Source organism: Arvicola amphibius, chromosome 2 (genome assembly GCF_903992535.2).
Source record: "Arvicola amphibius chromosome 2, mArvAmp1.2, whole genome shotgun sequence".
Taxonomy (NCBI): domain Eukaryota; kingdom Metazoa; phylum Chordata; class Mammalia; order Rodentia; family Cricetidae; genus Arvicola; species Arvicola amphibius.
In genome coordinates this window covers 170,389,243-170,402,564 of record NC_052048.2, presented here as the reverse complement: position 1 = coordinate 170,402,564, position 13,322 = coordinate 170,389,243, and the positions used below count along the sequence as shown (strand labels likewise).

General features: G+C 37.0%; 1 protein-coding gene across 1 annotated transcript in view; it reads right to left on the bottom strand.

Annotated features, from left to right (window-relative positions):
- Positions 1-11,816, bottom strand: part of Ptprz1 (protein tyrosine phosphatase receptor type Z1) — a 130,687-nt gene extending 118,871 nt beyond the window's left edge. The window contains exons 1-3 of the mRNA XM_038319429.1: positions 11,754-11,816; positions 9,588-9,618; positions 4,458-4,523 (exon numbers count right to left, since the gene is read on the bottom strand). Of these exons, the coding sequence (XP_038175357.1) occupies positions 4,458-4,523; positions 9,588-9,618; positions 11,754-11,816 (160 nt within the window). The remainder of the gene's footprint in view (positions 1-4,457; positions 4,524-9,587; positions 9,619-11,753) is intronic.
- Between the last annotated feature and the right edge of the window lie 1,506 nt (positions 11,817-13,322).

Below are 13,322 nucleotides of genomic sequence, written 5' to 3'. Positions count from 1 at the left end.
TCATACCATAACTCAATTTTAAATTTTAAATGTAACCACAATTTTTGTTTTTGAGGAAGAATAGTAAGCAAAGCATTGGAAGCACTAGTCAGCCTTAAAAGCTCAAATTTTAAAATGAGGTAAATGCTATGGTGAATAAGGATTTTCTTAGGAGAGATACATTTGTTTGGATAAAATACTTAGTTAAATTTTATTTGATATTTCAGCTACAAAAGAATAAAGTCAGACTCTGTAGGAACTGTAAACAATTATAAAATTTCCTTAGACTCTTAAACTATTCCAGAAATAATTTCCCAAACCAATAGAAGGCATTAATATAAAAAACAGAATTCATCTTCCACCATCACCAGACTGTCGAATATCCCTTTGGAAACGTGTTACCCCTCCACAGCAATGCCACATTTTAATATGTTTGCACTTTTGATCACGAGACTGCTTCTGATGGGAGGTAAAACAACAGGCTTTTGGTCATGGGCAGGGTCATAAAACCTGACTATAGAGGAAAGAAGTGTCCATTATATATGCACAAACCTATTCACTCCAAGCCTGGTTATTTGACCAATGAGCCATGCCTTGCTCAATTAGGATATTCAAGGGAGTAGTTCCGTGGCTAGCTCCCCAGATAATCGTATATTGCAAGGTGGCATTGCACTGCTACTAGTTTATCTACTGAAACTCATGATAGAACTGCTTTCTTCTTAGCTCACCAGGTACACCCAGCTTCTCTGGGACCTGGGGAAGCTGGGCAACACCTCCACAGTCTTCCCACCAGTCCATATATATCTTCTTGGAGCATTGAGATAACTCTCCCCAAACTTGAGAGTCTCCATTTTCTAGTTCTACATTTGGGGTAAAGGAGGCTGTATAAAAGCTTGCTTTGCACTTCAGGCTAACAGTCCTGGTAGTCACCTGGCTTCTTCGCTTAAAGATTCATTGGAGGAAAAGAACCTGTTCTTATGACGTCTGAAACCATGAAGTTTGCTGTTAAGCAGACTAAACCAGGTTGAGTGTTACTTGGTATAACTCCATGTTGCAGGGTCTTCTACAATATATTCGTATTTGTTTATAATTTTTTTAAAAAACACTTAAGTGGTAAATTTTTTGAAAGATGACTTGCAAGTTTATCAGGATATGTAAAGAAAAATGCAACTATAAAAGTGAAAGCATGTAGAACTATTAAACCTCATGAAAATTACTTGGAGAAAAGGTCATCTCAGAGGCAACTCTTTTAACTTTCTCAGAGTCAGGTTTAAGAAGCACAGGGAAGACAGTTTGCCTCAACATTGTCCAGCCTCTGAGGTCAGCAGACATTGTGCAGAACAGTTCGTTCAGATGTCATGATTTTGCCATGGTGAATTATTTCTCTGGCATTAAGATATAAGCGGTTGCAATTCTGTACAAAACACAAGATTTGTCTTTTGGATGAAAATAAATCCAAAATGATTACAGTCGTCAGATATAAAGTTATAAAGTAAACAAAGTTACTGAAATTTTAAGAAAACAGTACTTGGTTATATTCATTAATAAACTTATAACTCAATCACTAGCATTAATCATACATGAAAAATATTTTATAGTGATATAAATATACCACCTATATAAAATCAGCTTCTAACAATATTCATCTTTAAATAGATAATATGATAGTAGTAGAAATCAGGAAATTATATAATGTTGGTCACAATAAAAGAGTATAATTTTGGAAAATTTCCTAGATAACCATTAATAGAATCAAAATATTCAGATCATCTAATCATAAGTTACTTTTGGTCATGCAAAACCTCTAATATTTCAGAAACTGATAAGCATGTAAGCAATTATTTTTCACAACTTAAAATTTTTATTGTTATGGTTCTTTTATTATTTATATTATTTTAACCTCAATATTATTTTCGTAAAGTCAAATTAAGTTAAAATACTTGAAGATATTACTTGCAACACAAGATGCAAATAAATATGAGATGCCTTTATCTTTTATGCAAGCTTTAAAATTTTTACGTTGTATGAGTTATGTATGTGGTAGAGAAAAACTTGCCCATGTCCTAGACTCAAATGCAAACCCAAATTTATTCAGATGAGTATCACATGAATATGCATAAAACACAAGTAAAATTACCTAGATCTCTCCTAAGGGTCTTTTACATTTGATTTTAAATCTTGGTGTTATTCAGTATTAATGGACTATATATATCCCACAACCACATTACCTAACTTTTGTTGTGTAAATTTCTGCATGAATCAAATAATTTAAAAAATGAATATAAAAAAGATCTTTTCACTAAAAATTTCATTGTAACTTTAACATTAGTATTAACATAGGAATAAAAACAAATAAGAACTTTTTTACATGGTTTGCCAATATCTTTAATATGATAAATATAAAAATATGATATAATAAATCATAAAGGCCCTTTGATCAAACAATTATTTTTATCAAAGTCCATTTTGAAGAAGTTCAAGTGAATATGTGTGAATGTAAACACTATACAGTGATGGAAGAGCCAACTAAAGAAAGAAAGAAAAGCAAACAAATTTGAAATGAGAGAAAATTATGGATAAATTTTTTCTTAAATGTTTTATAAGGTTTATAAAATATAGTTATTTTCCATAGGTTTTTAGATCATTACTATAAATGAGAACATTAAGGTCTTTTCTAATCATGCATTGGGATCTATTTGGTTGCTATCTGCCAGTTTCCCATAGGGCAGAGAGATCAATTTTAATTTGTTGATTTTCCTGTTCATTAATTTTTTTCATATTCCAACTTAGCTTCTTTTCTTTTCTCTTTCCTTCTTTCTTTCCTTCCTTCCTTCCTTCCTTCCTTCCTTCCTTCCTTCCTTCCTCTTTTTTTCTTTGTTCTTTCCTTTTTTTGAGATATGGCTTCTTCTACATAGCCCTGACCATCCTGGAGCTCACTATATAGTCTAGCCAAATGCTGAGAAGCATTTAGTGAGTAGTCACTTATTTCTGTAATGATTACTGTGACCTCCTCAGAAAAACTTCAGAACAAACACCAGGACGCTCAAAAATACTTTCTCCTAGTGAGAAACTGCATATAAAAACATGACAAAATGAAGATAAAGACGTAACTGCCTACACACAACATTACTTATAAGACAGCTATTTGAACACAAGGAGAGTAGTTAAATAGTCAAACTTCTAATCAGTGCAGTATCAGGCAGGTATTAAGGACTCTGAAGAGCAGGAGTCATCAATGAAATTTGTAAAGGCAAAAAAAAAAAAAATACTCCAAAACTACAATGGACAAAATATACAAAACATCCAAACCTAAGATAATAAAAGCTTCCAGAAAAGGCCCACTATATGTTTATTAGTGGATAGAATTAAACAAGTTAAAGAGTGATTTGTATTTTCCTTTGTGCACTTGAACATAGTCTTTAAATTCTCTATAATGAATATGTACTATTTCTAAAGTAAAAATAAAAATAAAGGACAAAGGAAAACAGGGACTACTTAGGCAGAGGACGTGAACCAGTGAGGGTGAAAGAGGACCTGGAGAAGGATGTACCTGGGAAAGTACGAGCAAACAATGTTTATGAACACATGGAAAGATCATAATGAAACCCATTATTTTGTATATTAAAATAAATTAAGAATATTGGTATGTTAACAATAAATTAACAAAAAGAGAAATGCATGTCCTTCTATATAAAAATAGGCTTTACTGGGCTTTCCTGTAAAATCAAGCCCAGACTGGTCAGGCTCATAGTCAGTCCCTTCTACTGCGAGTTCATCTCACCAACCCACTCATGTGTAATCAGTGCCTGACTGCAGCGCTTCTGACAATATCCCAAGTGGTTGCCAACTGTGAGATCTATCCAGATCCCTTTCATGTTCTTCCAATCAACACTACAGCTTCTCTCCTCTCCAGGGCTTCGATCATGACTTCTGCTTAGGATTCCTTCTAACATGCTTCAAACATTTATGATGATTCAAGCCAAGTATGGTAATCAGACAGAATAATTTTAGAGTTTGATTCCAGTGAACTCAGTCACAGTCATTCAGAATGAAGACCCTTTCCAAAAAATGTACATTATCAAAGTTTTCCAAATGAGTGAAAAGTAATCACTAACACAATTATAACAATGGCTGCCAGTACTTACTGGAAGTTTCCATTCAAAGAAAGGTCTAAGTAAGTGCTTCCCACTTCATTAGCTTACTCTATGCCAGCCTGCCCTCAGGGAGGTTATGTATCATCCCAAGGAATAAAAGTAAAGTCCTGAAATATAAGCCCAGCTCTGTTCAATATGCTATACTACCAAACTTAGGAAAAGCTCACTAAAAATCATTTTTCTACTAACTATATTTTATTAATTAATAGGACAGCCTGGAAGGAAACTAAAATAATGCACTAGGTTACAAGAATTCCTTTTATGTACAGTACAAAGCAAAAAAAAAGTTTCTGTTAATTCTCATGGTATCAGTAATATGTTTACCTGTGTAGGACCAGCCAATCTCTTCAACGAGTTTTCTCTGTTGTCTGTAGTATCCATAAGCCCAATCTAGAACCAAGGAAAATGAAGTGATTAATTTCCAGGAAAGCATTAAAAATTATAAGTTGTCCAAATTCTTCACACCATGAGTACTTAGTTCAATATTCTTTTCTATGTCATCCTCCCAACATCTCCCAATAGATTACACCTCTGCCATTATCAACATCAACACCCCTGTTCTTGAGTAGTTAGTAAATGCTGAGCTCAAGCAGAGATGGAGCAAAGTTCTCAGCAACTTAGAGGCATCATCACAAAGAAGGGCATGGCCAGAAAGGACAACTTGTCTCTGTATTCAATATCTGAAATCCTGTTGCTTGAAAACATTTGTGGTTTACAATCCAATACACATCTATAAACGATTAAAAGAGCCCAGTGGCTATCTTATGTTCAAAACTTGGCTTTTTTTTAATACAAAATAAAATTAGATATGTTGAAATAGAATCTTTTTGGGGGTATAGAGTTTATTTAGTGGGTTATGGAGGGGAAGGGAAGGAGAGAAAGGGGAAAGAGGAGGGGGGAGAAGAGAGACAGAGGCAAAGGCTGCCTCTGCAGAAGAAGGGCAGACAGAGTGAAATTGAAATCTTTAATATATGACTGTGACTGGGCAAAGTGTTGAAGGAGGAGACTGCTCGTTCATTTCTTGGCACCCAGACTCAAGTAATCACATAGAAACTATATTAATTACAATACCATTTGGCTAATAGCTTAGGCAAATTTCTGACTAAGTCTTATATCTTAAATTAACCCATTTCTATTAATCTGTACTAGCACAAGATTGTGGCCTACTGGGTAAGGTTCTGGCGTGTCCTTCTCCTTCAGCAGCTATGTGGCATCTCCCTGACTCTGCCTACTCTCTCTGTTTATCTCTTCCAGCCTGGTTATATTCTGCTAAGTCACTGACCAAAACAGCTTTACTTATTAGCCAATAAAAACAACACAGATACAGAAGGACATCCCACATCATCTCCCTTCATTGTAAGTGAATTCATCCCTGGAGGAGTGAAAGTACCTGGTGCAGATAAGACTGTGGAAAGCTTCCACCATTATGAAAATGGCAGATGCCTTGTGGCCCAAGGAGAGATGCTCTAGGGAGAATGTGGGACAATTCATACAGGAAAAAGGTGGGTGGAAGCCCGGAGCTTCATTCTGTGTAATTCAAAATGTGCCTAGGGATCAGGGTTCACAGTCCTTATACCACAGACCCTTACTCCCTACCCACAGGACTGTCACTGCTCTATTTCAGCTTCAGGGTGGGTTCAAGAAACCTTTGCAAGCTGTGTCTGGGACCCAACCAATGCAGCTGACAGAACTGTTTATTCAGAAAAGACTGTAGACAGTTTACTAACGAACTTGAGGAACAATGTTCATTCAAAAATGGAGTTCTCACCACTCTCCTGTGAGTATTAACACATACGTACATGTTATATGTTGATCTTTTTCTCATTAATGTGGAAAATTATTTTTTATTCATTACCTACTCTTTATATATTTGAACATGGCTCATGTTTTGTATAAGCACAATTGCACAATGAATAATTTTGTGATCGACCTCATTCATTTTATGTAATGTTTTCAAGGCTCCTTCATGGTACACACTCACCAAAACTTCATCCATTTTCATGTTAACCACCAAGGAGTATTGCACTATATGGTTACCAAGTCAGGATCAACTTCCTCTGGGGTTGATTAAATACTGATCAGTTATTTCCTGGTGCTCATTTCCCTTTTCTTAGACTTCCATTTTACTGCAGAAATGCTGGAACTCTAATATCTTTCTCTTCCGTTAAGATGAAGAAATATTTAGCATCCAATATGGCAATTTGCTTCTCGAGTACTGGGCACCAGGCCGGAGGAGTGCAGGCATCAAGGGTAATAGTATCTTTGTCTCACAGGCTCAGTGAAAACTTTCTGCACGTGGCGAGAACCTGAGTTTATTTTTCTTTTGGATAACATCTATTAACAAGCACACGTGACTATTGCCTTCCCCCAGATGTCATTCAGGTCCTTCCCACCAGCTCATTGCAGCCCTTAGAGAACCATACTTCACAGGAGCTGAGGTCCCATTGGCTCTGGCTTTTCTCTTCTACGGCAACAGCCTAATTTGTCTCCTGAAAACTCTGTTTTGAAAGCAGACATGCCCTATTTAATTTACCCATTCATCATCCAATGGGCTCTCCAGTAGTTTCCCCTTGGGGCATATTATGGAATAACAGTGCTTTGAACAGTTACACGTGCATTTGTTTCACTGCTTGATGGTGAGATTAGGCTCACTGTTAACTGTTCAAATACAGTTCTCTTAAGATGATAGTTATGTAGATTAATTTAAATGATGAGGATAACGGAATATCTACAACTTGAACTTTAACAATTTACGGGAAAATGTTCTGTTTCACTCTGAGGCAATTATACCAGAGGACTAATTTGTACATACGGTCATTGATAAAAACGGAAGCACTAATACCCTCATTCCCTGCTCCCCCAATCACTGATCCTGCCCCAGGAGTAAAAAGCTCTTCATGTCTTTGGTAAGGTGCTGTTCCCTGAGCAGGATTCTTGTATACCTTAAAGAGAAGTAAACCAAAGCAAAACCATGTAGCAGGCTGGAGGTCTGATGGCACAACTGAAAAGAAATCCGTTACAGAGGATTAACTGGACATGTGGTTTGTCCGGACAATCAGCAGGATGTTTCTCCTCAAACTCTGCACCCACCTTGCAGGAATCATTCTCTAATCTTTTATGCATCTTAAATGTATCATTTTTCGCTGTTAGGTATTTTTATCATATAGAAGAAGCTTTTGGATGATTTTCCAAGATCAGATACGATGCTAAAACTGTACTTAACCAGGGTTCCTTTGAAGTAAGTGTAACGACAAACCATTGCTTTAACATTCACCACAAAGAATGACAGCAAAACATGAGCCACTTGTTGGCTTTCCTTATAGGGCTTTATTACCACACAATGAGCATTTTGTCCTTGGTTTCTAATTACATACATTAGGAAAGCCTGTTCAATACAAGATTCCCAGGTGTTGGTAGCTCTCTTCAGCTCCTTTATGTATTGTTCCCTTAATTGTTACTTCAAACAATCCCGTTACACATTCATATGCTAATCGCACAGACCTTGGGCGTGAGAGAGTACCCCACTTTGAGAACCGCACTCAGAGGTCGGATAGATGGGATGTGATAGCTCCAATGAGCAAGGAGAAAAGGACTGGGCTCACTTTTTTCCTAGCATTGTATGCCCCGACGGCCAGGAAATCCCACATAAAGTGCAATTTATCTAAGTGCTTAAACATTCGCCATTCACTGAAATTATAAACTGTAGAGTGGTGTCCTATTTTTTGTAGATCTTAGTTTCTGTCGCTTTTAGATTTTTATTTCTTTACATTTCAAACACCTAAGTCTATGTACAGACTAGTTTTATCTCAACTTTACACAAGCTTGAGTCATCCGAAGAGGGGACCTTCAGTTGAGAAAATGTTTCAGCCCTAACTAATTCTGTTCAGGTCTGTTGTGTAATGATACAGTAGGAAAGAAATTCTAAGGAACTGTACACGAGTATATGGAAATGAATATCATCTGAGTGAGTCTTTTAAAAGGCTACTCTGAAATTTGTTACGAAAAAAATTTTCTTCTATGAAGTAATGTTTGAAACTACTTAAAACTTGAGAGAGATTCAGCCTTTATTCTTTCAGCTAACTTTTGTTATCCGCCCTCTCCCCCAGCCTCCCAGGTGAGAACTAGACCCAGGGCCTTGAGATTGTTAGGCAAGCACTCTCTCTACCACTGAGCTAAATCCCCAGCCCCATTTTTATTTCATTTTTGGGTTTTTCTCTCTCAGATAACTTTAAACATTCATTTTCAACCCATTTCATCTTGCTCTTGCCTTAAAAATCAATATAAGGGGCTCAGAGGATAAAGGTACTTTCTGCCAAGAATGATAATCTGAATTCAGTCCTGGAAACTCACACAGTGGAAGGAAAGAAATCCCTACATGCTTTTCTCTGACTTCTGAACATGGGCCAGGGAAAGCATGTACTCCCCACAGGCCAAAAAATTGTAAAAAAAAAAATCTTTCAAACAACCTGTATAAAAATAAATAGGAATATACATATAAACATACTCACAATTATATATTTATTTCTCTTTATACTCATGTAGAGTTTTACTTTCTTTGATAACCTCCATTACTATTTTTCTCATGTTTAAAATCCCCTCTTTCCAAATAAAAATGAGGTGTTTATTTTCAACTAAAATATCATAAATATTTTAATTATAAAAGAAAATCACTTCTGATTGCGAGTTTACCCTAACTGACCTCTCTGTTACATCCTGATCAACACATTGTCATCTGAGTCCTGCTACTGTCTGTAGGAACAGTGTTTTGACTTTGCATACAAAGATATGTACATATTTAATGTCATACAAAGTCCAGAATATGGAAGAGGGAAAGGAGAAACAGTTATTCTCAGGAATAGAGACCAGGAAAAACACAACTGCAGAATTTCTGAAGATGAATTTGCCAAAGTAGATAATACTTCTTCTACACCTGGAAACCTTTAAAGACATGCCCACACTCTTCAGCAGAGGGAGGAAAGAAGTCAGTTGGTGATGAGAACCCAGGAAGGTGGGGAAGGAGCCAAAGAAAAGGATGACTTTTGGAAGCTCTTGGGAAAGACTCACAAGAAAAGTCATGAAGAGAGAAAGTGTGTGTTCCAAGAGAAGAAAGGGGCTGATAGTCAGGAGTGGCAAAAGATAGAGCTTTCCAAAACTTGTAGGGTCAGCCAAACTCTCACATCACCCTGCAGATCATTAGCGACTTAGGGACATTCATTATAAGAGTCGAGTCAATCTCCCTACCTTTAATTTTCAGCTTACTTCCTTTCCTTCCTAGGACTTCTGGTTTTGATGGAAAGGATGTAGTCTCCTGAGCTGTTGTTGGCTCTGCTACCTGTCTGAGTACTCTTTGGAGTATATCAAAAAAAGATTATGGAGCAACAAGATAAATATTTTATCTGAAGTGAACAGGTTTGGGAGTATGTCCATAAAGAAAGTTAGGTGACTTGTAACAGCTTGAACAACGGGCCAGAAGCCTGGAGACAGTCTAGTATCATCAGAGCAATTATCCACTAAATGTTTTGACATGCAGATACTACGCAGCAATAATTTTTAAAAAGACTGACAGTGACAGATGTCATGATAACCTGTTATGAAAACACAATAACGTAAAAATCTGAAATGAGTGTTTCGGCAGAGATTCCACTTGTTATGAAGGAATGTCTATGATGATACCACACAAGAGTAAAGCCTCTCTGTGTGGTAGCCACAACATTTATAGAGCTATGTCCAAATACCTAGCAAAGATACCGTAAGAGGGGGCAGATTCTTTTTTACCTCCTGGCGTCAAAACATTCAGTCTACAGTTTCTTGGCCCCGTGACTTGGGAAGAACATCATAACTGAGGGAGACTGTGGAGGGAAGTGAACTCCCCTCATCGCAGACAGGAAACAGAGAGACCAACAGAGTCAAGGAGACTCTACGCTGAAGGACCACGGATGGTGACCTACTTTTTCCAGTCAGATCTCACCTTCTAGTATTTCCAAAACCTCCCAAAATAGTGCCACCAACTAAAGCACCGCCCACCAACACCCAGACCACAGAGATCAGTTCATCTTCAGGCCAAAATGTGTACCCAGAATTCCCTGTTGGGATTGTCTTTCTCTTCCTTACAAGAAACTTCAATTCATTATCCGAGTGATCAAATGTCAGCAGCCAACTAATGCAAACTTTGCATGTAAAATTAAATTCGCCTGTGCGTAAAGAGTTTCCAGCATCATTTCAATGCAAGTCACACCAACACAATTCTCTGCTTAAGGGCAACCGATCAATGGTGGATTTTCTCTGCTCATTTTCTTGTCATTCATTTCTAATGGCTATGTAGCCTGTCCTTTTCGCTTTTCATAAAGTACAGATGCAAAGACATTTGTGGGTATGACCTGACTGATTATAGTCAGCCAGATAATATAGCTTCCTTAGGATATAGCAAGCACCCAAACATTTTCTTACTGTTACTGTAACCCAAGTCTCTAGAGCCATGTCTCTTTGTAAAGTGTGTACATTACTAGGCCTGACTCCAGCTGTTCCCTTTCAGCTGGCCTCCAGTGTTAGAGGGAGCATGTCACTGGGTTTCCTCCCATCTGCAGGGGCTTCAAAGCAAAATTAGACTCGATAGTCTCAGAAGTTAAGAAAGATTCAGTGCCAAACAGGAAGGAACATTAGTTTGTATTATTAATGATGAGGAAGCCTAGATTAAAAATAAGTTTTAAGTTCAAGTAACCTGTTTCTAGATAGTAAGCTTAAAGAGATTTTTAAAAAGCAGATGCTTGAAGAACTCTGGGAAAAAAACTCAAATGATAAAATTAACGAAAGATATGGAAAGATTAGTCATGAAGAATAATGTGAAGGAACAAAGAGAGTCATTTTTTCAAATGTTAATTTCAGGAGTGATACATCCAATGAAGTCTGTGTGTCTCCTAGGGCTGAGGAAGAGGCAGAGGTGAGCCGTGAAATGTTATTGTTCAGTAGACACAGAGAACTAACAGTGCTTCCCCAGCCAGGGTGTTTACCCACTCTGTTCAGAGTGTCCAATGACAGCTCAGAATGGTCACAGACGTTCCTTGGAGAGTATGTAGTGTATTTTCCTATACTTAAACACACACTTTTAACCTTCAGTGATGCATCTATATTTCTAAAGCTGAAGATTTTTTAAAATTTAAAGACACGCTCATAATAATCTTTATCACATCGGTACTCATACATGCTTGTTTTAGATGAGTTATAAAATATAGACATGCAAAATAGTTTTTAAAATCTTTTTATAGACAATTATAGTTTATGATCTTACGCATCCATTTTATTTATTTGTTGTTTGAAAATTTCATATATGCATATAATGATCAAGTCCATCCCCTATTTCCTCCCTTCTAATTCTTCTCCATCCCTCAATACACACTTTCCCTCCCAAATTCACATGCTCTTTATGTTAATCCCACTGAATCCACCTATCCCTGCCTGTAAATGCATGGGTTTAGACTCATCTTCTGGATCATGGGCTGCTCAAGGGCCACAACCATGAAGAGACACGACTATTCCTCCCCCATCGGCAATGAGTTTCCAATCACTCCTCAGCTGGTGCTGGAACTTCATGACAACCCACCCCCATGCATGCCAAGATTTTACCTGGCTTATCTTGTACATGCAGTCCCAGTGCTGTGAGCTGATGTGTGCAATGGCCCCCGCCATGTCCAAAGAACACTGTTTTGTTGCAATCAACCACTACCTCTGGCTTTCATAATTGTTCTACATCTTCCATGATGATCTTTAAGTCTTGGAATGGGGGGCATGCATATGTTTAAAAAGTGTTATATATTCATATATATTTAGTTTGAATTTTACATAAATTTAATTAAATCTTTTACTCAGTTGATAAAGCGTATTTTTCACAAACTAACAAATCACTAATCTAATCCCAAAGTAATAAATATGCTTCTACAGCATTACAGGAATATATTTAAAGCATTCTTTGTACCTTTGGATATTGATATTTAAAGTCTGGGGGTGGAGAGATGGTCAGATCTACCTGCAGCTCCAGGGGATCTGACTCCATCATCTGACCTCTGTGGGACCACACTTACATGAACAAACCTACACATACACACATAATTTAAAACGATTAATAATAAATAATAATAGTAAAATGCTTTAAAAGTTTATTTAAGTTTGAAAATCATATCTGATGGACTTAAATGATAGACAAGTTCCATTATGCCTGCCTAGAATAAGTTAATGTATAAAATAAAGTTTGTAGCTTAATACCACTTTTCACAAAAATTGATGAGATTGACAATTCATTGTTATCACACAATCATAGCTGTCTATTTTACACCCATAATTAACAGTGAATTTGTTCTGCCATAAAAGAAAAATCTAATTTTTCATGACACAGTAATAAGAAGACTAGAGATAAAAATAACCACATGTGCAAATGTACAAATAGGGTGAGCTGAAAGTATAAAAAGTAGGAAGAGTCATACATGTAAGGAAACATTCATGAAGAGTGGCTAGGAAACAGACTATAAATTACTAAATGTACTATTTGTATTATCTATCACTGTGCTGTTGTGTCTGGTTAAATCATCTCTACAGTAATAGTGCAACACTATTTAGTAATACAAATGAGACTGCTGCCAGGCACTCTGTTGTTCTCCTGTTTCCACTGAAATCCACAGTAGAAGAACATCTGCTGTGCCTTCTATGATGGATTGCTTAGATTTTCCCAAAGAACTTGCACACTAATATGAGCAGCCACAGAATATAATGGCACTTATAAAAAGCACAAAATACCAATAAAATGCCTAGAGAAATCAAGCTATGACTGACTGTTTGTTTTCATGGTGCTAGAAGGTTCTGTAGAGGCTGATGGAGGAGAAAGGTGATCAGGAATCTTCCTAAGCTCTGGACTCTGACCTGCCAGTCAAGGTGGCCCATTAGTGCAATAGTGGCATGACTGTCATTAAGGATGCCAACTGCCCTCTGACTAGATTCGAGGCACACTCCACAGAAGGAAATGTACACCCTATAGAATAAACTGAATCAAAAGCTCATTGCTAAGAAGGTCATAAGCCATAGTGAATGAAGCTCCTACTGTTTTTGCTAAGGGGATAGATATGTGTCACCTTGACAGGCTCAGTCTTGAACAGGTAAGCAGAGTGATGGTGAGTTCTTGAGTCCAGAAACCACACCATGCCT